A 27,013-nucleotide genomic window follows, 5' to 3' on the forward strand; every position below is an offset into this window, starting at 1 on the left:
TTCACTGTTTAATTATTTTACTTTATTTATTCATACTTTTATGTACAGGATTGTTTATACACTGTGGTGCTATATATGTGTGTGTGTAGATATATGTACATACATATATTGGACCAAATATTGCAGCCTTCATTAGGTTAGGAGTGTAATGCCAGTTAAGAATTAGTGCAGTAATCCAGCATGCTTAGAGGTATACTGGGAGACACCTTTGTCCCTCAGCACTTAGAGTGAAAACATAAAACTTTATTTTGCCATTGCTTTCACTGCAACAGATTCACTGCTGGGAGTAATGTCTGCATTCAGGGTGCTTTACACTCACTTGTTACAGAGCAGTGTCACCAATGATGAAATTCCAGAGCAATTATTTAAATCAGTGAAAACACAGAATATACTAAACTAATACATTTTGCTACCAAAACATCTTATTTTTCACAGTGAAATGAGATTTCTCTCTAGTTGTTGAAGCATACTTTCAAGCTCACCGGAAGCTCATCAGAATACTTGAAATTGTATTAGGAAATGACTGGACTTTAAAAATATATATTTAAATGAAATTTCTCATTCTGTGCTGCCTGCTTGGTGCTGCATTCCTTGTTTCTGTTTTTACATATTTTACATAACTGTTGCAATCACAGAATACCCTTCCCATCACTCCGATGTAGACGAGGTTTTAGTTGATGTTGTAAATAACAAATGCTTCACCAGAACCATTAATTCTTCCCTGTGGTTTCACAAAAGCAGAGGTTTCTTGCACAGTCTGCAGGTCCACAGTTCTACTATAAAACCAAAGGAACTTCCTAAGAGGAATTCTGGATTTTCACTGAAGAAGCAATAGCAGAAAAGCAAGTATTCCAACCCCAGGAAGTTTATGAGAAGGGAGGGCAGTGGAAAAATACTTCATCAATAAACATTTCCGTGTGTTATTGGCAACAGCCACCACTGGTGAGTGAATTAGCTGGGTTTGCTCACAAGGAGTGGTTACAGAACACCTGCAGCTTCCTCTCCACCCTGCAAGCAAGATCTCACCTGTGGTTTTCCATGTAATAATCCCATTAGCACTGAACCTTTACACACTGCGGCTCCGAGGCCAGATCAAAGGCTGGACAGAAGCCTTCCCATAGGAAGGCTTCAGTTCAGGTCCAGGGAATAAAGAACTTCCTCTAACTTTATGAATGACTGGTTTTGAAGGCAATTGTTATTGTAACTTACAAAAAAAAATCCAAAAACAAACCAACAAACTCTGGAGTTTCAGATTACAAACCAGATCACCAGGCTCACTGGAAAATTGAACAGGAAATTTTACTTCAGTAATTTCATCAGGCTCATTGTACATGTACTTAATAATTTTTAATGTCTGTGTGGTAAGAAACCACAATTTTCAAGCTAGTTCCATTGCCAAAATCCTCTGAAAACATCTGGAAAAATAAGACTCCCTCAACACCTGTCTTTTTGTTGTTGGGGAGCAAGGCATTACTTTATTCCTGGCCAAGAGGCGTGTGCAGATGACAGAGTTTCAACCTCTGTGCTGGTACAGATATAAAACTTCTTCACTTATTTATGCATTTTTACGAGAGAAAGGAATTAATGCTCGTTGGTTCCAAGTTACATAATTCTCTTCATTAATTAGTATTCTATCCTCTACTGTTCATTGATTTCATGCTCTTCATGCTCATTCCGTCCACATTCTTTTAGTCCTTTTATCATCTTTTTCTCAGATGGGAAGTCCCCAACTTTTCAGACGTTAATCCCCACTCTGTCTTCCGGTTGCTTCTGTATCCTTGAAGGGCCACAAGTTGTCCAATCTTTAGTTCCCTTTGGCTCTGTTTATGAAACTTGGCAGGTTAGTTTTAGCAAACTTAAAGTTTCAATGATTTAAGGATCAGTAAGAATCTGTAAAGAAAACTAGTGCTGGCTAAAAGCAGGCATTGCTTACAACCAAGTAAAAATTAGTTAAGAAGCATACGACTTTCAACAGTTCAGTATGAATAATGTTTTAGTCAAACAATTTCAATTTTCCCTGGAGCACAGTTACTCTGTGATGTGTCACCATTCTCGTCTTAAATCTTCTCGGGTACTTCAGCAAGGGGCACGCCAACATTTGTGTTCAGTACAAAAGGCAGATGTGAACTCGGCTTCAGTAATTTATTTAAAGCATTTATATTTCGCGGCCCTCAGGCGTCAGTGTCCGCCTGTTTCATTAGCTGGAAATTACAGGTTGGAAAGCTCGGGCTGCCAGGCGCGCGCGTCCCGCCGGCCATAGCAGCAAAGCCCCCCGCGACGGCAATACCGGGGGGCGGGGCCGGCCACGGGCCGCGGCCCATTGGCTGAGGCACCAGCGCGGGGCGGGGCGGCAGCTGCGGACCGAGCCGCCATTGGCTATGGCCTCACGCCGGGCGCTGCGATTGGCGAAGCTCGCTGCCCATCTCCCGCGCCCTCAATGCGGGCCGGGCCGCGCGCGCTGCGTCCTGATTGGCCGGCGCGGCGCGGCACGAGCTGCGGCACCTGCTCCCGCATCACCGGGAGAGGCGGGGGGCGCTGTGCGCGTGCGCGGCCGGGGATGCGCCGGGACGAGAGGTCGGGCCCGGCTCCGGCTCCGGCTCCCGCCGCCGGTAACCGCGGGCCGGGCAGCGCCGGGACCGCCGCCGGTAACCGCCGGTAACCGCCCGCCGCAGGCCGGGCAGCGCCGGGACCACCACCGGTAACGGCCTGTCGCGGGCCGGCCAGCGCCGGCGGTAACAGCCCGCCGTGGGAGGAGCGGCGTCGCGGTGCTTGGTAACCAGGCCGCGAGAAGTCGGCGGCCGCCCGGCCCCGCGGGAGGTGCGTGTGGATCCCGTGTGGCGAGGAATGGGGAGGGGACCGGACGGTGTCAGCCCCGGCGGGGAGGAGGGAGGGATGGCGGGAGCTGGGTGAAGGCGCCGCAGGAGAGGCTTTGGGAGCTCGGGCCCTTCCGCAGGGGGAGCGCGGCCTCGAGGGTTAACGATGGGCCAGCGCCTCTTCTCCCTTCGAGGTATCCCAAAAAGCGGGTTCGTGTTGGGTGCTGACAGAACACCGGGTGGCCGTTTGACCCAAACGTCTATTTTTTTTTTTTTTTTTTTTTTTTTATTATTGGAAAATAAGGTTTTCCGGAAGGTTTTAGTCGAGCTCGCTGTAGCAACGAAATATCTCGAGGCACCTGCAAGAGTGCAGCATTGGGGCTGGAGTAACTGCTGAATTTCACATTCGGCATCCATTCCAGCATCTTAACATCGCAGGTAAAGGGAGAGGGTACGGTATTCACACCCAAAAAAGGAAAAAAAGTTGCATAAGAATTCATGCATGCTTTTCATGGAGCAGTTACGGCTGATGTTACGGCTAATGTGAGGTTGATGCCAATGTAGCTGAATGGGGAAGGAATAAAACAGCTCATGGTGATGGGTGCAAGAAGGGGTGTGTGAAAAAATCCTCCCCTTTTCGTGGGCCTGGATGGAATTGGTATTTGGCCCTATGAAAAGCCTATGTGTTGATAATGGATGCAGGAGCCTTGGACTTTGGAGTGAGAATGACCGTCTTATTCCCTTTGTGCTTGAAAATCCAGAACTCTGAGAATTGCATGGGAAAGGCATGACCATTTTCACAGTAAAAATAAAAAAAGTTAGTAATCAAAGAGATCCTGACTTCTTACTTAGTTCTGCAGCAAATGGAATAATGATGCCACTAACTTAATGGCATGTAAACAATACGCAGAAGATCGTGGTTGACAGGTACACAGATTGACACATTTGCACCGTGAAACCCAAATCAAATCATCCAAGTGGGAAGAGACACCAGAGGTCTCTCCTGACCTGCTTGCAGCAGGGGCAGCCCTGAGGCTGGTCCAGCCTGCTCAGAGATTTTATCTGGACTGTCTTGGAAAACCCTAAGGACTGAGACTAAGCAGCCTGTACCACTGCTTACCTCTCCTCATGGGGAAAACAATTCTAATATCCAGTCAGAATATGTTTTCAGCTTATGCTGTTGTCTTTTATAAATACTAGTCTGTGTCTCAGAAAAAGCAGCTTGTTACTTTAGGTGCAATATTCTGCTGGTGTTGCAGCACTGTTGCTGGTCCCTAGGGCATGCTTTGCAATAGTGCTAGTGCTTTAATTGTCCTTCTGATGTGTAGCTGTGCCGTGGTTACCCGTGGTGAAAAGTGACCATGCTATGCAAAATCCATGTTTAAAGTTACAGGTCTGAACTCAAATACATTGATAAGACTGCTAATAAATATGTTTGGGGTTTTGTGAAAGCCATTGACTTTTAATTTGCTTTGTTCTGCTGAGGAAATTTTAACAGCGGGAATCCTTTTGGCTTATTTTAGTTGCCACCTTGAAAATAGAGTAAGGAAAGTTTCTCATAGGTCTTGATGTGTTAATTAGGAAAGTTTGGTAGGTTTCAAAGGTAATTAAATGTGTGGTGACAAGTTTGATTTTGTGACCAGAAACTATTGGCTAAACAGAAAGATTTATTTTATATTCTAAGACTGTAGTGTGGCAGAGTTCACAGAAATACAAGATGTCATGGGTTGGTTAGAACTCTTTGCCTGGCAGTTGAATAATAACTGTAATTGGTCTTGATAACACATTTCAGCATTTCTGGGATAATTTTAGAAGTGCATCAAAAGGTGAAAGATTAAAATGCACCTCCTCTTCTTGAAGGAAGAAGTAAGAGATATAGTTGAAAGCTGAAGGAAATTAGGGAAGTCCTAGGTAGGATCAGGGAGTAGTGATAAGATTCAGTGGGAACTGTGTGAAAACATCAGAAATTTTGGAAGGGAGCTGTTTGGAAAGGTGAGTACTAGCATGACTTCATGGATGCCCTTGTTAGTCTGTGCATGGAACAAAAGTGAATGGGGCTAATTACAGTAAAATTACAGCTACATAAGAGTAAAGGATTTTGGATCCTACACAAACACACCTGAAATGTACTGGAAGAGAAAGTTGTACCTCTTCCTCTGCTTTAGGAGAAACAGAGACCATCTGCATGACAGACTAGCTAAGGTAAGGTAGGCAGGGCTGTATGCTAAAAATGCAAGTCTGATACCTGGTTAATATATGACACTTCTGCTAGGAGCTAAGGAGTCCAGAAGGTATTGATGTGGAATTCTTTGACTGCTTGTCCTAATTCGATGATTAAGGAACAAGAAAATGGGGTTGGTAAAACTGATACTCTTCAGTCAAGGGGTCTTCAAAAATACACCTTAAAATTAAATGTTCACCTGTGATAAACTCAATTACTTTTAATCTTCAGGGCAAGATTATTTTAAGTTCTAGAACTGCTAAGGAGGTGTATGAATTAAGAATATCTAGTTTTTAACTGACATTTTTAAAAAAGAAAGTCAGTACAAAACACTAGTAAAATTTGCAGATAACTATAGAAGTGTATCACCTGAAAAAAGAGGGAACCACAGACTCGCCATTTTCAAACCAGTTGTAAAATCCCACAAAGAATGGTAGTGATTATGGATTGTAGTGGGGGAGAAGAAAAGAATGGTAATATGATTAATGTAGTTTTGTGGAAAATAGGTGTTAGTCCCAAAAAAGAGTCTTTTGATTATTTCCTAGTATTGACATAGTGCTAGTGTATGAAACATTTCTTTATGATAATCCTGTGTTTTGGCTCAAATATAATCAGTGCAGTTAATATTAAATTAATAGATCTTAAAAGAAATAAAGCCCTGATACTGTTTGATCTCTGTATGTGTTCCTTGATAAAACTTGCAGGTGTAAAAAATGAATGATGAAATAATTACTGTTACAATGTTTGAATTGCTTACCAAATTTGATAAAGCCAGGAAGAAAGAAAGAAAGAAAGAGACTCACGTTTTCAATATAAGATAGTATCTAGAATTGCTGGGATGTTTAGAGTTGTAGTGGCAAACAGTTTAATCTCCAAGGAGTGATGATGTAACTGAGAGAGGGTGGCTGCTTTCTCAGGTGCACAGAGCGTTCAGTATAACTAGTAGTGGCTACAAGTAATGCAAGGCTTGAAAATGTCTTAGAATAGCAAAATAAATACCAGCAATTATTTAAACTTACTGTGAATAGAAATTAGTAAGAACCAAGTGATTAATACATGTGCAGAGGTGTCTAGAATCTGTCTTCATTCTGTTTGCAAATTCAGACAAAATAATTTCATCTAAAAAGCGTTTTTTGGAAGACCTTTGATGAAACTTGCATGGGTATTTTTGACACTGCACTTGCTCAAACCACTGGGTACTCTAACATAAAATTGGATTTGTATGTCTTACAGATGTGAAGCAAAAAATATGGGGCAACAATCTTTTACACAGCAGATAATAGATTGAGAGGCCGGGGCAGTTGTCTAATATTGACATTCATACACAGATTAAAGATTTTCAGGTTTCTCTGAAATTATGAAGGTATTTGCATTGAAGCTTAAACTCTTGCTCTACCTAACTTAAACTTGAAAATTACTGGATAGTAATTTTCAAACAGAAAATATTTTCTGAAACCATTTTATACTTTCTTTTGGCACTTACAGCTGGAGCCAATAAACACTCTGCACTCATGTAAATGTAGTCACTGGAAGTAGGGGCAAATACAAATGCAATTCTGGCAGCGGATAATAATGCATTCTAAATCTATAAATTTATTTTTCTTAATGAAAGGGATGTTTCTTCTTGCAGCATTGTAGAAACTGATTAAATTTAATTATTTGTTCAGATTGTTTACAAGTGAGAAAAATAAAGTCAGTCTTGCTTAGCTCTTGAAAGAGTATGTATATTGCAGTCAGATTCTTGCTAGATTTGGAAAGGTAAAGGAACAGGCTACAGGCACTTCCATAGGGAAAACAGGAGGCAAAAGAGAGTCTTAAGTCAGGGCTCAGTAATAAAATTAAAAAAAAAGCAAATTATGATCATATTACAGTGACAACACCTTCTGGTAGTCATTTCTCATTATATTAATGGGTTTTTTTCCCTCTTTTCGATAAAGTCTGGGGTAAAATTGAAATAGTATTGATAATATACTTGAAATGATACTTAAAATCAAAAACTTTCAATTCTTCAGATAACCAAGATGCATTTCCAGTGGGACTGGCTGTGCTTGGGTGTCCTGGTAATTAGCTCAGTGACTGCAGGAATGGAAAATGAAGAAAATCTGGATGCAGATGTTGAAGTGGAGAATTTTGACAAGCAGTCCCAAGAAGCTGATGTTGACAGAAATAAATCTTCTCTAGAGGTAAGATGAGAGAAGTCTTTGTTTCAAGCTAGTTAAATGCAAGGTGCATAGTTATAACTAGAGCAAGTTAATCTGCATTTGACAACTGAGTGGGTCTCAAATGTAGCAGTCTGAGTTTTTCACTTGCTATATTTGACATACAGGGCAAGCTTAAGGAATCAGTCTGTTATGCCCACATGTAAAATCTCCTGCCTGTGATTGATAGTCATGAAAAAGGTTTTTCTTCAGTCTAGATACAGAACCTTTTGTTGCAAGTCCTAACATGGCACTTCTAAAGAAGTCAATGGAAAGCACCTTGGTCTCACTGAGACTGACTTTAGACCAGTTTGTTGACTTCATCAGTCACAGCTGCCTTTTGACACTGTCTTTATTACCAGAGAATCTGTATGCTATCCTTCAAAGTAGATGTGGACAATAGATGGGAAAGCAAAAGAATGGAAAACATATGAAGAAACAAACAGGGAGGAAGCAGATTTGGTGCAAGTTCAGAAAAATTTTTTTGGGTTTTGTTTCACAAAAGATGTAACAAAGCTTTAGTTATGAACTTGGAACAGAGGGAGCAACATAAAATTCAGAGATGTGAAATTGCTCACTGTTAGAGGGATGCACACAAACTTGAACTGTGGCTGGGCGTGAAGGGGTTTTATGCTGCTAGGTATTTCTAGTGAACAAAATCTGTTGGTCTGCCTGGGTGGATTACTTCTGGACATATGAGAGTGTATTACAATGAAGAATTGTAATTTATGTCGGGATGTGTCTCTGTACATATCTCTTAGGTTGTGTACCAGACTCCAAAGCCAACTGGGGAAGTGTATTTTACAGAAACTTTTGATGAAGGATTGTCTGGGTAAGCTTATGCCTTAAAATGATAAACTTTTGCTTTCAGTAGTTTAACTTGGAGTGGCAGGACTTATTTAGTATTAATTTTTCTGCGACTATCTTTATAAAAATTATATTTATGGGGATTAGAATTGGGAAGGCTATTAATGCTTGCTCCAAATACATCATAATGTTAAGTTGGACAGTTAACATTTCAGATGTGTAATTATTTTTGTGTGTGTTTTAAGGAAGCTTTTACTAACTCTGGTTTTGTGGGTGTTAAGAAAAGTAATATAAAGATTTAGCCAGTTGAGTTTAACCAGCTGAGAGGTGAAGTGCCATTACATTTCAGTAGCAAACTCTTTCTTTTCACAAGATCTTGGGTATGTGTAAATTTTAAATGTTAAGTGCAAAAGCATCACCTGTGATGACAGAAAAAAAAAAATTAAATAGAAGAGGTGATAATGGTTGTTAACAAACTGCTGAAAACTTTGATTAACAGATTCGAAGATTTAATGAGAGGACTTAAGGATACAATTTATCCAAGTTTCTAGCTTTTTTGAGATCTGTTCAAAGATTAGTTTGTCTTCCTACTAAATCTAATGCTCAAAGTTTTAGCTACAATGCTTGGGATTTTCTGGTCTAGCTATGTATGGTTTGCATAAGACTGAAGGAGTATGGAAGAAAGATTTATGAGAAAGTAAGCAACATGCTGCCTTTCTTCTCTAAAGTGTGTAAAAGAGTACATATAAATTGACTAGGTAAGAATAGAGTAGCTTTCTGAGAATGGACCTTGAAAATCTTTCACTTGACTCGTAGAGGTGTTTTATATCCTCACTGGTCTCTCTCCTGGTAGGCCAAGGATCTAGTTTGCTATTTGTACTGTGAAGCTTTTCCAGCATCTCTGTTAACAGTGGACAAATGTGACTGTAATTCAAGCAAAAAAGATGAACTATTCATCCCTGAATCACTCCATGCAGAGGATAGTTCAGAATGAATGAAAACAGTTCTTTCCAGAATAAATTATTAGAATGTATTTTTGTGGTTGATACAACAAAGAGTTCAGTAGTGCTGTTGGCTCAAGATAATCCTGTGCATGGCTCCAGATAGAAGCACTGTATGTCCACATGAGAGTGGACTGTCCATTTCCCTTTTTTCCTTTCCAAATGAACACTTAATGTGGAGACTCTGCTTATCTTTTGGTCACCTTAATGAGATAGCTGAGTTTGCCGTGCTCATGGAATCGAGGGGATCAGGAGTGTGTTTGCCCTGTTGGATCTCCTGTGTGCAGTACACTTGGAATCTTACCTTTGCCACTTAACATTTCCTTTTGTCCTCTGCTGTGCATGTGTACTGTTACTGTCAGATAGAGTTTAGATTCCTTTGGCTGGTTTCCTTCTCTTTTCTTATCATATTGAAGGTATTATACTTGAAACCTGAAATTTTCTGTGCACTTTTAACATTATATGTATATTACATTCTGTCAAACTGAACTTGTATATAAAACTGAAGTTTATTCAGAATTAAATAATTTGGGAATTTAATTACTTTAAATTCTCTATTCATTTAAATTTTAGGAAGTGTTTTGAAATGCTTTGTTAGACTACTCTCCTTTAATTTTTCTTTGCAGGTTCTTTGAACCACACATAGTTCCAGGATGCTGACTCAAAATCAGTATTACAGATTGACAGCCTAGAAGCAAAAGCTGTTTACCCGTTGTTTGTTAAATAATAGAGCTTTGCATAGACAGATCAATGACCAGTACAATTTTTGTTTTAGGTGGGTGTTGTCTGTAACTCTGAAAGAAGATTCGGATGATAATGTTGCTAAATACGATGGTAAGCAGTTATAATGTTTACCTCCACTGCATAATTGTGATGTTCTGTTGCTTGTTGAGAAATAGCTACTATTTCTTTGAGAAATAACACAGAACTTTGAACATCTAGATGGCGTAGGTCAAAAATGTTAGCTTGTATAATGACTGTTAAACTGAGATGTGAAATGTTGCTCATTGGTTTCCTTAGTGTGAAGTTAACTTTTTTTGTCATTCCAACAATGTATTGCCATGGATGATACCAGAATACCCTTTGGCATCTGAATATTCAATAGTTTGTTTATGAGTATTGTTTCTTTAGAAACAATGTCTTCTCTGAAATCATATGAGAGAGATTTACCACTTCAATTTCAGTTGTTCAACATTGTTTTCTAAAGCACTGTGTTCCATTTTGCTTCATCTGAACCTACTACTGGTTCGTGCATTGGTCTCTTGGTATAGCCTCTGAAACAAGACAGTTAAAAGCTGCATGATTTTTTTAAAAATACTTTTTGAGATTGGCTATGCTTGAATGTAGGGCTCTTCAGTGGTTCTTGTACAGTTTAGTCTTTTTGTAGCCAAAAACAAATTTGGAAAGCAAAAATGAAAACATTGTACTGATGGTTTAATCATTGCAGTTTGCACTTGTGGTTTCCTAGTCTAGAATTGGCTGCTTAAAATTTTGGCAGAGGTGTGATCTGCAGCAATCATTTTGTGACCTGAGTTTATTTCATTCAAAAACGAGTGGGAAGAAGAGAAAAAGTTTCTACTGCAACAGAGGAGTATTTGCTGCTGTTACTATGTCAAATGAAATGAATTATGTTCATAGAAAGTGACAAGCAAGCATAACTTGGGGAACTTTGGTGTACAGAATAGAGTAGAACTGATGATTCTAAATTTATTGGTAAGTAAATTGGTAAAAATAATTGGTAAAATAAAGAAGTTGCAGAGGAGATAGCCACACAGATGAGATGCTTAAGAGAAATGAGGTCTCTTATGTTAAATAAAAAATTGTCTTTAATGTCAGAACAGTCATATTTGTTGAAGTCAGAAAATTCAACATTTAATAAAGTCTGTGATAAAAATTTTTGAACTACTTTCCAATTCTTTTTTCCAGCCTTGTTTTGCCTTGCATTATTGTCTGGCCTTAGTTTCCAGAAAGGAACAGTATTGAAGAGGATGGAATTTTCTTCCTTCCTGTCTATTAGGCTAGAAGAAACTTAGGAATTCATTATTGACTTGCATAACTGTCCTTCCTTAACAACTTTGACTAATCACACTTCAGCTGAATAAAAGTAAATCACTGTTTCATTTCCATATCACAATTTATGAATCTTCTCTAAATTGCATGCTGAGGAACTGAAGTTTTCTTCCTTTTTTACATTTACACATGTATTCTTCAAGATTATAGAGGATTGTAAAGGTAGGGGGATTTTTTTGCTGTGTCATTTCCTGGAAAAAAACCAAGTGAATCTCGTCCTGTTAATCTCTGAGAAAATGTAACTGCCCTTTTAGAAGAAATCTTGTTCTTTGGATATTGGGCACATATGTATTCAACTGTATTTGTCCCAAACCAGGAGAATGTATAAATACAAAATCTTCCATTTTCAAACTTGTAGGCTTGTTTTGGATCAAATCTGATAATTCTTGGAAAGACTTTGGGGAGGAGGAAGGAACTTCATCTACCCTGTCATTAGATTGGCTCTAGATATTCTAATTCTATGAAAACAGGGGGGAAAAAGTAATGAAGCAGGTCATTAGCTTTACAAAATGCTTTATGACTAATATTTTTATGTGATGATGGTAGAAGTAAATCTGAAATCTGGAGAAATATTTTGTTCCTCTAGCTGTTGTATGATACCACAACCTAAATAGATACCGATCTACAGTATTAAAGTTTACTTACAGATTTTTGTAAATTTGAGAACAAGAAACGGCATCTTTGACATCATATGCCAACGTTTCTTTCTACTTTGGCAACTAGTCTTTATTTGTTGCTAACTCTTTGCTTTCAACAGGATGCTTTCAAGTGATTTCTTTACTTCAGACTTGCATTTCTTGTTTGTGTGTTTTAGGAAGATGGGAAGTAGAAGAGCTGAAAGAGAATGCAGTGCCTGGAGACAAAGGATTAGTGTTAAAGTCAGTGGCAAAGTATCATGCAATATCAGCAATGCTAACAAAAGCATTTGTTTTTGATGATAAACCTTTGATTGTCCAGTAAGTAATCCCTTAGATTTTTTACTTGATGCTTAATAGTGAGTTAAAACATTTTGCTTACGCAGAAGTGTTTTGACACTTTTGATAGTAGGTACTAATAAGCAGTGTTAATATATTAGTAATTAGAACTGCAGATTGGGAGTTAATTCTTATTTTTCTGATACTTGGAATGTTTTTATCACTTTCTCTTTGCCCAGATACGAAGTGAATTTTCAAAAAGGCATTGACTGTGGTGGTGCATATATTAAACTTCTCTCCAGTAGCAATGACTTGAATCTGGTATGTCCTCTTGCTTAAGATTGGCTATTAGGAACAGCTTGGGTGGTGTCTGATATCCAGGACAGAGGACTTGTGCATGTTTAGCATGACTTTCTGTATTAATAGAAGCCATAGGATCTTAACTCAAAACTTGTGAAACAATTTTTCTACTGAACAGCACGTGTGGTATTGTGTGTTCCAAATACAGAAAGCATGAATAGTTATAAAATACCAACATAACTCTGTAATGCAACATAGTCTGAAGGAGAATAACTGTGTCTGATATTTTCAGGGTTGTTTGTTGCTGTTACTTAATGCAGAGAGAAATAGGTAGAAATACTGGATATTAATATCCTGGGGTTTATCTTTATTGGAAAAATAAAATTGTTATGAAGAACAGTAACTAGTTCCCTTTCATCTTTTAGTGTAATGTTTGTGGAAGGGAGAGAGATACTTGGGTGTTTTGATTTGTGACAGGCATTCCTACTTAACATAAGGATAAAATCTAAATTTGTAAATGTATTCATCTTCCTTGAAGAGACTGAGAGTCCATTCCCTGAGAACAGAGAGCACCCAGCAACTACAGAGGACTTTTGAGTTCCTTTCATGATTTACCCTACCATTATTCATTTACCTTTTAGAATTAGATAACTATGCTCTGTGCCCAGAAAAAGTACCAAAAGTGATGTAATAAAATGTCCAGTATATCACATGCTCAGCTTTCTTGCTTCTACAGGAATACTTTTTTGACAAAACACCTTACACTATTATGTTTGGACCAGATAAATGTGGAGAAGACTACAAACTGCACTTTATCTTCAGACATAAGAATCCTAAAACTGGAGAATATGATGAAAAACATGCTCAACGTCCTGATGTAGACCTAAAAAAATTCTATTTGGACAAGAAGACACATCTATATACTCTTGGTATTGTTTAATTTTTAGAAGTGGAATTCCAATTCTTAAATTGGAAAGGAGAGATTAAAAATGTGGCTTTGTCTGCTGAAGTTTTGTAATTGAGTCTTTGTAATAGCCTGTTAATTCTGAGTGGTGGTTGCTTAATGATTTGGGTTTAATGACTGGGCTTAACTGCAGGACATAAAAGTAGCTTTCAGATGCTACTGCTTAATATTCAATTACAGGAAAAAACATATCAGCCCTGACTAGCCTTTACTAATAAATGCCTTCAATAATTATTCTAAAACAATTTTTATTGGGAAGATACTAAAATGTACAACTGCCCAATATTCTAGGAAGGTGTCAGAATTCAGAGGAATTCAGTTAAATCTGTAGCATGCCACACACCACTCTTTTCCACATGTTAAAAGCTCTCACCAACACCTGCATCTGAAGCTGTGTGCATGAACAGATAGGTCAGCACAGACTGTGAAATGAATGATTATGGGCTGCTTTTAATTCATGTGACAGCTCTTCCTGTACCTGTGAACGGTCCAGAGAAATGAAAATTTCAGTTAATTTTTACCCCTTTTTCTAACTTCTGAGGAAGAATGGCAGTCAGAGAATGGGCTAATCTGTGGCATGCTGTAAATCCAGCCAAACTGACTGCACTTATGAACTTTCACTGAATAATAATAACACAGTGCATGTTCAAGTGCTGTGCCATGGGAAAATGTAGTGGTTTCTAAAATAGATTGCTGCAGTATTCCACAACAAACTTACACTTTTAGATAGTAGGAATCTCATAATAAAGGAGCGTATGCATTTCTGTATTTGGATTGTTTGCTGGAAATTATGGACAAAGGTACTTAAACTTGGATTGCATTTATTCTAATTGTTCATACAGACTCCATAGAGCTGTGTGATTCCAGTGCATTTATTAGCTCTTTGTATTTTATCTAAAGGTGATATGGGGGCTTCATTTTTGCATTTATGGATATTTTAATAATAGACAATCTTAATGTTGAAAATTTCAGTCTGGAAGGCCATCATTAGATATTATCAAACTGTTACAGGACTCTTGTCTAAAGACAGGTTTCTTAACCTGTCTTTAGAAAACTGTCATAAAAGTGAAATAGTAATTACTTTGTAATCTTCATTCTGTTAAATGGACAGTTGAGTCTGCTGTTTAACCAGTGAGCACATTTATAAATGCTTATTAGAAATAGATCTGGATGCAGAGTCTGAAACTGCTCAGTTCTGTGACCTTGGCTTCTTAATTACTCACACTTGTTAACATCCAGAAAATACTCTTCAAATGTTTAAGCAGGGTAGCATTTGAGGGAAATGGCTGTTAGAGGTTAGAACCTCACAGAAAATGGTGTTTTGATCCTTGCCCTGTGTTTCTGGTACAATTCTTGTATTCCCATGCTTTCAAGTGTGAGATTTAAATTTAATAGCAGAGGTGCCTTTTGGGACAGAGATTGTTTTTTCACTGTCTGTGCTTTTGAAGTAAAAAGACAGAATTTTGGCCAAGTTGGTAGGTCTCTTAGAATGTTTCAGCAATTGAATTTTCTTCAAGCTTCATCTTTGGAGGCCTGATGCTGGTCATACATCCCCTCAAGGGCAATGTTTTTTGTCCTGGATCCTGTCCCTGAGTGAGGAGTCTGTCTCCCCTGCTAGTGAGGATCCTGTTTGCTGTTATTTGACCAAGTCTTTGTTTATTTGGTTGAATATATCTATGAAATTAAATTACTCCCTAATTTCTTCAATTTAGTGCTAAAACCAGATAATACATTTGAAATATTCATCGACCAAACAGTTGTCAGTAAAGGAAGTCTTCTTGAGAATATGATTCCTCCAGTAAATCCTTCTAAAGAAATAGAGGATCCTACTGATAAGAAGCCTGATGACTGGGATGAGAGACCAAAAATACCTGATCCAAATGCTGTCAAACCAGATGACTGGTAAGGAGAACATTTTCATTTCTACAATGTCTTTTACATACAGGTTATTTATTTGAAAGATTTGACTGGTTTTCTTTTGGAGTTTGCTAATGTCAATTGCAATACATTTCACTAAAAGCACTGAAGTCTGAAAGCATAATTGAGGTGGATATAAGGATTTTGTCATGTTCTAAGGTGACAAATAAAATCATTATTTGCTGATTTTGTATCCTGCATGGTTGCAACGAGTAACTAAAGTTGCTACACATGAATAAGTTTTTTCTACTATATAGTCTTAATTTACAATTAATTTCTACTTCTGTGTGAACTATTCTTACGGCAACTCAGGAAGAGTAGGGAAAACCTCAGTGGGAAGACCTGACTGACACCTGCCACTTGATACCAGCAATTTCTGGACTAAACAGTACTATAAAACAATGTAAAAATGGTCCAGATATTTATAAGCAGATAATTATATGTGCAATGCTCATGATCAGTGAGTCTAATTCTGTCATGTTTTTGAAAATCATCCCTTTCATGCCAGTTGTAGTCCTCTGAAAAGAACATTGGTCCAAAGTCAGGCTGCTGTATTTTCTAATATAAGTCTGTAATTGAAGGGATGAAGATGAACCTGCCAAAATAGAAGATCCTGATGCTGTTAAGCCTGAGGGGTGGCTTGATGATGAACCACAGTATGTTCCAGACCCTAATGCAAAAAAACCAAAGGACTGGTAAGTGCAGCTTGGTAATGTGCTTGTAGATATGACTCTTCTCTGTGGCAGATTTTTAGTTGTGGCAGTCAGTCCAAATCTCATTGTCTTTTGAGGTAGTAAGTTGGAATGTTTAAGGTATGGCCAAATATTTACTGGTGTGGGGGACTGCTTCTGTGAAAACATGAACTTGTCCTTGCCTTTGGTTTTTTGAAGATACATAAGTAAAACCAGAATATGAAAGTCCCCTTTGAAAGAATTTGCTACAGTTTAAGTGGATAACTTGAAATCATAATGTAAGTCTCAAAGGAATCTCTGAGCATCCTGGGTAGAAGTCTTTGAAGCTGTCTGCAGAGGCAGGAATGTAACTGAAGTCAGTCATGCTGTGGTAGTCACGAATGTGATGTGACTTTGAAGCAGAAAGGTGTAGCACTCCTTAAAAAAAGTGTTTATACTGTTGGGTAAATTCTGTGGGCTGGTGAGAGTTCTGAGGTTGTTACAACAATGTACATGGACCCTAACTTGAGACTGCCAGTGTTTGACACCTGGCTGATCTTAATAAGCAGTTGTTTGTAATTCATGTTTTGTCTCTAGGGATGAAGAAATGGATGGGGAGTGGGAAGCCCCTCAGATCCCTAATGCAAAATGTGAGACTGCACCTGGTTGTGGAGAGTGGGTGCGTCCCATGAAGAACAACCCCAAGTATAAAGGAAAATGGAGGGCACCCATGATAGACAATCCTAACTATCAGGTAATAGCCAGATTGTTGGTCATTGCTAAAAGATACAGAGTTCAGCAGAGCAAGCAAGTCAAAATAGTATATTTACTTAGGCTTTTTGCAGTGTATTTATATTTTAGAATGAGTCTGAATACCCTCACTAATTTGAGATATTTTTTTGCCTTTAATTTGATTTTTTTTTTCCTTGAAGTATGCTGGGAAGCAGTAATGCTTCCAACTTCCCTGTTTAGATTTGCCTTTTGCACAATTTTCACTGGTGCCATTTATTTAGTATGGTCTTCAGAATTGTATTCTGAATTACATCAGCGTTTTAAGTGTGAGCATTTTGAATTAGTTTGGTTTTTTTTTAATGTTAAAAAATGAAACCTTTGAGTAAGCAGATTGCCTTACTAGTTCAATTTTAGAGGAAGCATCAGTTTTGGATAATTCAATTCCCTTCCTCCCCTCCAAATATTAGAGGTGGTCAGCTAGTTATTAAAGAGAGTTACTTTGTATTAGTTATGGCTGGGGAGTGCTTGAATCTGATGTCCCTGAGGATGAGATCCTAAGCAGGTTTGCAAACAAAATTTGGCTCTAATTTGCACGAGCATAATTGGCTGAGTTTTCCTTCCCTAAAATTTTCTCTAACACTTCTGCTAAGAGTCAGTTATTACTGTAACCTTTACAGTAAAAAAGAAAAAAATACTTAGGAGGTCTCCCCTAAGCCATGAAATTGAGACCCATCTGCCAAAATCCTACCGGCTGTTTCCAGTTCTGTTTTAGATGGGTTAAACTCTACTGTTTGTCTTCTTAAATTAAAGTTCTTCTTATTTTGAAATCTCTCTTTCTCAAGTTGTTCTTTTGCTGGTAATGTGATGACATTTGTTTCCATTAACAGGGAATCTGGAACCCTAGGAAAATACCAAACCCAGACTATTTTGAAGATCTTCACCCATTCAAAATGACCACTATCAGTGCTATTGGTTTAGAACTCTGGTCTATGACGTCTGATATCTACTTTGATAACTTCATTATCTGTTCAGAAAAAGAAGTAGCAGATCGATGGGCAGCAGACAGCTGGGGCTTGAAGAAATTAGTAGCAAGTGCTAATGAGGTATAAACTTTAGTATGTTCTTGATAGTAGAAAGTGGTGAGGAAGCTGTGGCGTTGGAAGAATTTTCTGTCAATGCCGACAGAGTATTAATTTTGTCTTCAAGTAATAATTTTGCTGAGTAACTCTGATACTTGATTTTCTGTCTTGTAGTTTGGATTTCTACCTTTCCCAGATGAGTATTTTCTTGAGATTAAAAGAGTGCTGCATTTTACTTAAACACCTAGTGAGAAATTGACTTTCTGTGAAGCCTTGTGCTGTTCACATTGATATTAGAAATTCAGTACCTGGCAGCAAGTGAAAGAATGAAGGCTGAGTTACTTAGACTCAAAAACTTCCCCTCCTGCCCCTTGCCCCCTATTTTCCCTTGTGACTATATCCATGATATATATTCTTTTGGTGCTTCCCTCCCATGAGGAATGAATAGTCCAGTGTTTGTTTCTGTTTAATAATTTTAGGCCTTTGGCTGCTGAGGTGTGCGTTACGCAGCTCTGAAAATTTTGCCTGTATGTTTATAGAGCTGCATCTGCTCTGTTTCTGTGTGTCCATCCACGTTTATTTGAGTAGTGCCCTTTGACAGCCTTCTTCTCTCCTTCCCTATGCTGTGGGATGGATCTGCCGTGCCATACGGGATCATGGGCCCCTCTAGTGGCTGCCTGCACTCCTGTTTCTGTTTAACAGTCCTCTGTTCTCTTTGATTAAATGGCAACAGCAGGCTACAGTTGTGGGCGAGAAACATGGCAAATGTGGCCAATTCCTTACAGCTGCTGTTTGTTTGAGTGAGCAAGTAGCAACAGCATGTCTGTCCGTGCCAGCAGGAAAGCTATCTCTTCACACAACCTTGCCCTTTTTCAAAATGTTTGGCTTTATTTCTGAGCCTGTATCCGTACCTGTACACACAATGGCAAAAATACTCCTTTGTGTCCCCATGTTCCACCGTGCCTCTCAAACTTCCTTAGTTCCTGATGTACCTCTTATAGAGAAGCACCAGGCACTGACTAGTGTATAAGTCTTATTTAAGTGTTGAGAGGGATATAAATGCCATTCTTTTAATTTTATTTTTTTTTTTAAATACAGCCTGGTATGTTCAGTCAATTGGTGACTGCTGCAGAAGAACACCCATGGCTCTGGGTTCTTTACATCTTGACTTTAGCTCTCCCTGTTGGTCTAACTGTGTTGTTCTGCTGGCCAGGAAAGGTTAGTGAAATTTACTATATTTTTATTTGGTTTTTTCTTAATACTTTATTTGGAAACTCTTGAGCATCTGTGCAATGATACATCCTTTTAATATGCCGTTGGTATATTACTTAGCTTACAGTGCCTTTTTAATTCTTAATTGGAGTTGAAATACAAAGAGATTTTTAATTTCTTGTAGAAATCAGATGAATGTATTGACTTCAAAAAACCTGATGTATCTCAGCAAATTACAAAGGGAGAACTAAAAGAAGAGGCAGAGGAGTTTGAAGATGATGAACTAGAAGAGGAAAAAGAAAATGAAGATACTGGTGAAGGTGGTAAGATGAGTAAGAGTATGTCAGCTTGCAGTATGGTTAAAGACATGAACTAGTTCATGGATTGCATTGCCAATAATCACAAGCTGTTATCTTAGACTATGTGAAATCTGCCTTGCCCTGAGCCTTTTTTCCCCTTTGATAACTTCCAGTGTGGCATCCCATGGCTAATAGCTCTGATAAATATAAACAGAAAGTAAGGCTCTACTCAGCATTTCTTCACTTTCAAGAAATGAACGTGCTTCCAACACTTATTTTCTATTTGTAAACAGATATGTTATCCCTTCTAAATATTTCATATATTAAACACATTTTAGTTATTCAGATCTAAGTACCTGAAGCAGTTAAAGTCACTTTATTCTTTAAAATGTGTCTGGGACAGCTTTATGTCTTTAACATAAATCTGCTGGCACCTCTCTGGGAGGGTTATACTATTCTGTTGGTCACTGATTTGAGTTATTCTTGTTAAAACTTGAAAATACAGTAGGCTTGAAATCATGAAGTCTGCAGCTTCCTTTATGTTGCTTTTTAGCAACCTATTGCATGCCTTCAGAGGTGTGTCCTACTGGCCAGGGGAGAAATTAATGACTCTGTAGGTTGAGCTGTACTTCAGCATTTAAGGATAAAATCATCCCATCTTACTGTGTCAAAGATTACTGGGTACTACTCAGCTATAGCTTTGAGGTGCTGTTAGCATTTCCCTGTGTCTATATAATGAATAAAAACCAAAGCACCTAACTTACAATGCAGTATCTTGATTTTGATGAGACAATTTTTAGCTTCAGAACTCTACAAGATTCTGCCTCTTATTTCACTCTTCCTTGGTGAGAACAAAGAAAATGACAAGAGACTGGCATGGATAACTAGAGACACAGCAGACATTCATGTTTTGTTGGGCTTTTTGTCTTGGTACTGACATCACTCTGTATTGCTTGGTGGGTTTTGTCTGTCTTTGCACCATGTCCCATGGGTGTTGATGGCTTCTGCCTGCACGACTTAAAAGCTTGCTCAGCATCAGCAGTTCCCATGCCAGCACTGACAGAACTGAGTACATATTTGGTACAGTGCTTGCCACACCAAACCTAGTCCATCTGCTTTGCTATTGCAGAGCCTTACCAAGGCACTTCATTATTCTGGTTATGCTACACACAGTCTTTACTTTAGCTTAAATTGTAAGTACATTATTTCAGTGTTCTTACTCTACTCTACCTTTTCTCCTGAAGTACAGACTCTGTTTTATTCTACCCAGTCTTGATGCAGATCATAGATAGTTTGTACCCAATATGTTGCAAGGCTGCCATTCCTCAATTCTAGTATTCTTCTGTTAAGTCAGTCAGTTAATTTATTTAATTACAACACATCACTTGCTAAATAATACATTAAAATGTGTGCTTCAATCTAAGAAATAAGGCCTGGGCAATTGCAGAGGAACATAGTTCAGCTCCTGCAGCTTTCTTAAATGGTACTTGCAACAGCTGTTCATGGTATTGCAAAGGTAGGTTCCATTTTAGGCCTTTACTTTTTAGTTACCGAACAGAACACAAAGTAAAACTAACCTAGCTAGTAGCTTTTGTATGACTATTCCAGGGTTTTCAAATGATTTCTAGGCTTCAGAGGGAAGGATTACATTTTGCTGTCATATGGCTTCATGGCTTCTTGCTTTAAGAAGAATTGTTTAGCTTCCCTTAGATTCCTGCCACCGTCTACACTTGCAGGTTGAAATCTTCCCTTTTTTGTTTATTGCTCTTTTGCCTCTCTGTATCTGAAAGCATTAGAGAATTTGTCTTCTGCCTCCTTGTCCTGATTCTTTTTGCTACAGAGAGAAGAGAAATGGAGGAGACAAAAAGAGAGCTTATAAAGGACAATACGCTGAAGATGGGAAGGGAGGCTCCTGTTTCAGGTACCGGAAAAGGGAAGCAATTTGGGCCAGGACTTTCAAGTGGGTCTCTCCTATCTGTTTTCTTCCCTCTGCTTCCTTGTTGATGGTAGAACTTCAAGCTGGTGGATGCCAAGTTCCATCAGGTGCAGATGCAAGTTTTCTCTGAGATTTCTCCCTATGGTATCTGCAGTCATAAATATTTTCTACTAGTATCTTTTTCTCCTTATGATTTTTATGGTTCCTTCCTAGTCATTACTTCCTCCTCTGGGCTTTTTGGAGATGAAGGCAATGGGGTTTTGAGCTGTGGAACACTAAGTGGCTTGAAATCCACATTGTATCATGGGACCATTCCAAAAAGAAAGTGTGGCACAAGAGCAAATTCTAGAAACACTTGGCAGTTTCTTTAACACCAGTGACAATGAGTTGCTGGCAGAGTATTCCTTGAAGGGCATTGTCCATGGGGTTTACTGTTTTATTTTGTTCTAGGTTAATTTTTGTGGTATTGTCTATTTGTCTGCTTTGTCCCCTTGCTTTCCTTGACCTCTAGAAAGATATTGCAGGAGGTAAAAGAATGTTGCCACAAAATGGAATTTCAGGGGCACAGTCTGAACCTTATTTGTCAAGTTATACATTTATTTATATGAAATAATGCTTAAATTACTGTTTTATTACATTTTAAATAATAATTTTAAATAGTGTAGTTTTCCAGTTCTGGGTGCTGGTTTCTGATGTCTCCAAGTATTTTTAATTTGGGGGTTTTCTCCCTCTATTGAAATTCATACTTATGGGAGGAGCTGGATTTGCATCATTTATCGTTTCCAGTCTCTTTATTAGAATATGACCAAAGGCTTTGTGAATTTTTGTCAAGCTCTTCTTGTTAAGGGCTTACTTTTAGGACAGAGATCTTTGTCTACATTTTTCTTAAACCATGATCTTCATTATTTGGTCATATTTCTCCTTTTGCTTATAGAAATAGAAACATAGTAGACATGAACCAGCTATACTGACAGATGACAAAACTAACTTGTTGCTTCATGACAATTAGTGAAGCTCTGTTTGGCTCAATTTCTTGCTATACTTCAGCCAAAGTTCTTGGTACTTCTACAGAAGTGTCGAATATTTTAACAAATTAGGTATTTCTAGGTTTTCATCATCAAGAATCAAGAGAATCTCATCTGATATGTGACTACATTCCAAATTTGTATGGATGAAGTTGGTTTTTTTTTGTTTAACTCAGATGTAACAGTGAGAATTTGGTGTGGGTACAGATTTTAGTTGTTTTTGGGTTTTTTCCTATTTTTTTTCACACCTAAGCAGTGCTTATGAGACGTAGGTGTGACCTGACAAATACAGAATTGAACGCTACTTCACTGCTGTTTTTAAATAAGCCACTGGCAGACTCTTAAATTGCAAAATGCTAATGAATATCCCTTTTGTTAGATTTAAGATTTCTTGTTTACTCTTGATATGAAGTATTGTAGGGGGTACTGGTAGTGCAGTAGTAGTGCAAGCTGGACATGCTTTGAGTGAGCTAAGGGGAGTACAGTGCTTTTCTGACTCGTTTCTGCATTGCAAAAATGCACAAGAAGGGTGGAAGTAAAGAGCTGCTTATCAATCAAAACAGTATGCCAGAAGAATTCCCTGCTGAAAAGGGGATTTAAGTGTTTTCATTGCTGGATGACTGATAACTGCAGTATGGTACTTCCCCGTCTAAATCAGAATTTAGTCAGATTTGGGATGCCTGAGTTCTCTGTTTTGGACTCTACTCTCAAAACTCTCCAATACAATAGCTAGTTTTAAAGTACAGTAAAGGAAGATCCTTTAAGTCAGTAACAAGTCTGAAGTCAGCATGGGCTATTATGAAAAGAGGCAAAGTTGGAGCTGTTAAAATTGGTTATTAAATCTGGCAGTTATCACTTTCTACTAATTTATGAGAATTCTACTCTCTGTATCACAGAGATAGTTTTATGGGTTATTCTAACCAAGCCATTCATTCTAGGCTGAAATTTGTTTATTTTCCTTACTAGTATGTCTGGATATAGTGTATTTGTAATATAGTTCTGTTTACAAAGTAAAATTTACTTCTTCCACAGAAGGTGAAGATGGTGAAGATATTTATGATGATGAAGAAGAAAATGAAGTTCCAGATGAAGAAGAAAATGAAGTTCTAGAGGGAAGTCAAGGTGATAGGTCAAATAAGTCTGATTCAGAAGATGAGGTAAGTTTGCATTTTCCTGTACTTCTCCTTGCCATTGTCTGACATCATACTTCTAAGTCCAGTTACCTGCAAGTGTTTTTCTTCTGTTGAGCCATAAAATCCACAACTCCTGAGGTAGAAATGTGCTTTCCTTTGAATCTGACACCTCAAATGCTCTGCATAAATACAGGGATACTATCGGGCAGCTCCCTAAATGTGAAATGTCTTTACAGGAGTATAGTTTTTAGCAGATTATTAAATGAATTGCAGGAATTGTAAAATTGGATGCTGCAGCAGATTGGTCAGTTTTCATTGTGCTTCTTAATTGCTAGAACATGTGTTGCTAACTGAATAGCCTTTTCCTGAGACCTAGAAAAACCTAAAAGTTTTTCAGTTACCTTTTGGGGGTTTTTATTCCAAAAGAAGGTTTTAAACAAGACCGACAATACTGTTTTTGAACACAGCATCTGCAGTTTCATTTTTCTTGTGTAGATTAATCCAGTCAGCCAGATATTCTACAAAATTATCTTCATAAAAATAATTGTAGAATGGAATTTGTGCTTTTCTTGTTTGTCAACTACTCATTATTCCTTCATTCAGAAACTGGTAGTGCCTGAAACACTTTAGATCCACCCATTGATCATCTTGGGTCTGTCACTCCCTAAATGAGTCACTTTCCAGGTTAAGGGAGTTGTTTAATGTAATGTTAACGCCTTTTCATGTAAAACTCTTCTAGGAAACTACCTTGCATGAGGTGGTGTTTCAGCACTAAAAGTCTTTGTTAATTGCCCCTTATTCTGTACTTTCTCTTGTTTCCTGTAAGAAGTTTTCTTTTCCTTGTACATTTACCCAGGAATACAGCATCTACTGAACCCCACTAAGATTCACATGACTCCTTGTGAAAGCAATTGCAAGCTCTGAATGTGTCTGTGACAGTGTCACAGTGAGGCCATGGCTTGCTTTTCCCTGAGTGTTTTCTGTAGGTGTTTTTGTTGTGAGGTGTCTGGAACACATCCTGTACCCCATGTCCTCACTCAGGCTGGGCCACATTCTCTCAGCTGTTCCTTCCAAAGGAGGTGCCTGCCATTAGGTGATGCAGGAAAGTGAGGAAGCAATGCATGGTCTGAGAATGGATTTCACATTGGAAAGGCTTTTTCTGTGCCTCTGTATGCCCTTTGCTTTTAAACTGGGAACACCACATCTGATTTAAGGACAGTTTGCTCTATTTGTAGCTCTGCAAAGGGAGCAGTTAAAATGCTTTAAATGTATCTTTCTTCAGAAGTGCAAATAAAATTAGCAAAAGGTGCACTTTAAGGAAGCTGCTAGATTAAATTAATTTAAAAGTCACTGCTTTTAAACCAGCAAAGACATGGGCAAAAATAATTTCCTGACATCAGTTTAGACATACTATTCTCTTCCTTCTTGATATAGAAATGAAGTCTTCTACCCACTTTATTAATCATTAGATTAGTAGTGTGGAAAAAAATGTTATATCATTTTAAGTGCTGCATTTAGTGATAAAATGACTCGGGAATTCAGGAAGAGGAATAACATAGCATGCCAGTTTCAACAATTAAAATAGGTGTAAAATGTTAATGCTGAATTTATTTTTTTTCCAGAAGAAGGAAGCTGATGAAGGGATGGGAGATCGTCCACTGAAATCAGTGCGCAAAAGAAGAGTACGAAAAGACTGAGTTGTGTCCAGCTGGTGTTTGCAGGTCTAGAGACAGTGACAGTAACTTCTGGTGTGCCACTTCATGGGCCTGGCAAATTCCTCAGCTTTGGTGGGAAAAGTGGGGGCTCACTACTATTTAACCTTCTGTTTTAATTCTCTGACCTCTTTAACCATCCCAAACTTCCTCAGTTCCCTTTTTTAAGGATAAATGCTATCTGTGAAGAGTTAGCTGATATTTCAGATACGAACTAAAAGGGAAATTACAAGTTGACCAACTGATTTTTAGGTGAAGATTCTTAAGATTTGAAGTTTCTTAGAAATTAGTATTAGTTGGAGATAAACTTGCTCGAAATATTTTTTTAAATGAATGCATTATAATACTTTTGTAGCTCTAGCACAAAATAAGCTGTTTACAGTTCCCAGCTTAAAGAAGGTGGTAGTATAGATGTAGCATCTATAGCAGTTCACATTGCTATGATAAAAGGTATTTTTTTCTGTGCAGAGCTAAATGCAATAATTGTTTTTGTATGATGAATTTGTGCTAGCAACAATTTTTATTGTAAATTATTTATTTTAGTTGTTCTTGTTACATGGGTGGTCACCTACTCACTTTAGACATTGGTTACAGTAATTTATTTTCAGGACATATTTTAAAATAGGATACAAGTGATAATTGATGTGACTTGTTTTACTCTTGAATGCAGGTATCAAATCTGCAGAAGTCATATACAGATGACTTTTTCAAACTTTTATAGTTCTCATGTTCCTAACCAGAGTGGTATAACCTGTTTATAGAATACTTGCTAAGTGTATATTGTCACCTAAAATATTTATTAATTCTTGCTTAATATGAAATTTATTAATATAGATAAGAATTTTTGATGGATTAAGTTTTTTATAATGTGAGTAACTTGGGCATTCTCATAGTTTAAATAAACTGCTTATTGTAAAGAAACTTTGTTTCATTGACGTTCAGCTGTATATTAAACAATAAAATTCCAGTCACCAGAAATTGTTGCTGCTTGGCAGCTGCCTGTAGTAGTAGCAGAACGTGTAAATTCCAGCAAAAGTAGTCATACATTGCATTACATTACCAAGTGGAAATACATTCATTCATAAGGAATCTGACAGATTTTTCTTGCGCCTGTCATAAAATTTGTCCACTTTAAAAAGTATTTTCACTCTACTTTTTATATTTAAAAAGTAGATTCCATGGATATCTCTTAAGAAATGAGAGCTTAACCCTAATGAAGAAGCTAATGTCAAGTGCTTGTTTTGAAGTGTTCAAAAGTTAATTTATTTGACTTTTACTTGGTGCAAATTACATTGAAATGTCTCTAGGTTTTTAATTTGGGGCTTTTTGTATCTTTTTTTAAGTTAACTGCAAGTTCCTACCTCTCTATTTAGGGTCTCCATGCAAAAGGTAAGAAGTGAAGACTCCAGATTACTCCTTAGCCCTAGAAGCTGTTACAAGTGTAGTATCCTGCTAGCAACAGTTACTGTGAGCTGTCAAGGAGCATTTCCTTGTAAATGAATTGTGTCTGAGTCTGATAGAAGTCCTTTGGAATTGTTACAACATTTGGGTGTCCTGGGGGTCTGGTTTGTTTGCTTTGGGATTTTGGAGGTTGTTTTTTTGTGTTTTTTTTGTTGTTTTTTTTTTTTTTTTTTTTTTTGCTAATATGTGATAGTTACTAGTTTCTTTGATGTGATTGAGTTACTCCAGGGGTTTGTCACCCTATGGGGGATGCTCGTCTTCCCTTAGGGTTTCGAACTTTGAAGTGTTGATTGATGTCACATCAGCTTTGATCACCTAGAACCTAGAGACATTGTACATCCTTCTGCACATCAGCTTACTTGGATCTGTACATCGGAGATGTTGAGGATTTGAGGCTCTAGAGGTAGAAAGCCAGGCAAAAGGGCAAGCCTTGTTCATTGATGCAATGCAACGGTGAGATTTCACCCACACTTCCTGTGCACTATCCATTTTTACCTGAATAGGTATTCCAGGGAACATACTTCATTTTTCTATCATGCTTGCTTGAA

General features: G+C 38.0%; 1 protein-coding gene across 3 annotated transcripts; it reads left to right on the forward strand.

The window, feature by feature from the left end:
• Window positions 1-2,542: 2,542 nt before the first annotated feature.
• On the forward strand, window positions 2,543-25,882 carry CLGN (calmegin). Of its 3 annotated transcripts, none has more exons than XM_062493942.1 (16): window positions 2,543-2,609; window positions 7,033-7,217; window positions 7,994-8,064; window positions 9,816-9,874; window positions 11,925-12,066; window positions 12,264-12,345; window positions 13,061-13,253; window positions 15,001-15,190; window positions 15,787-15,900; window positions 16,474-16,630; window positions 17,496-17,711; window positions 18,786-18,905; window positions 19,084-19,222; window positions 21,039-21,119; window positions 23,192-23,316; window positions 24,915-25,882. In XM_062493942.1, exons 1-16 carry the CDS (start codon window positions 2,558-2,560, stop codon window positions 24,987-24,989), a joined length of 2,001 nt encoding a protein of 666 aa, XP_062349926.1. In that variant the 5' UTR covers window positions 2,543-2,557; the 3' UTR covers window positions 24,990-25,882. The 3 variants fall into 3 exon arrangements, with proteins under 3 accessions (XP_062349926.1, XP_062349924.1, XP_062349927.1); XM_062493940.1 differs by lacking the exon at window positions 2,543-2,609 and adding an exon at window positions 2,768-2,817 and having other exon boundaries at window positions 7,047-7,217; XM_062493943.1 differs by lacking the exon at window positions 2,543-2,609 and having other exon boundaries at window positions 7,038-7,217; window positions 19,084-19,231; window positions 23,201-23,316.
• Window positions 25,883-27,013: the final 1,131 nt, after the last annotated feature.

The sequence above is a fragment of the Cinclus cinclus genome, chromosome 5 (assembly GCF_963662255.1).
Source record: "Cinclus cinclus chromosome 5, bCinCin1.1, whole genome shotgun sequence".
NCBI classification, from domain to species: Eukaryota; Metazoa; Chordata; class Aves; order Passeriformes; family Cinclidae; genus Cinclus; species Cinclus cinclus.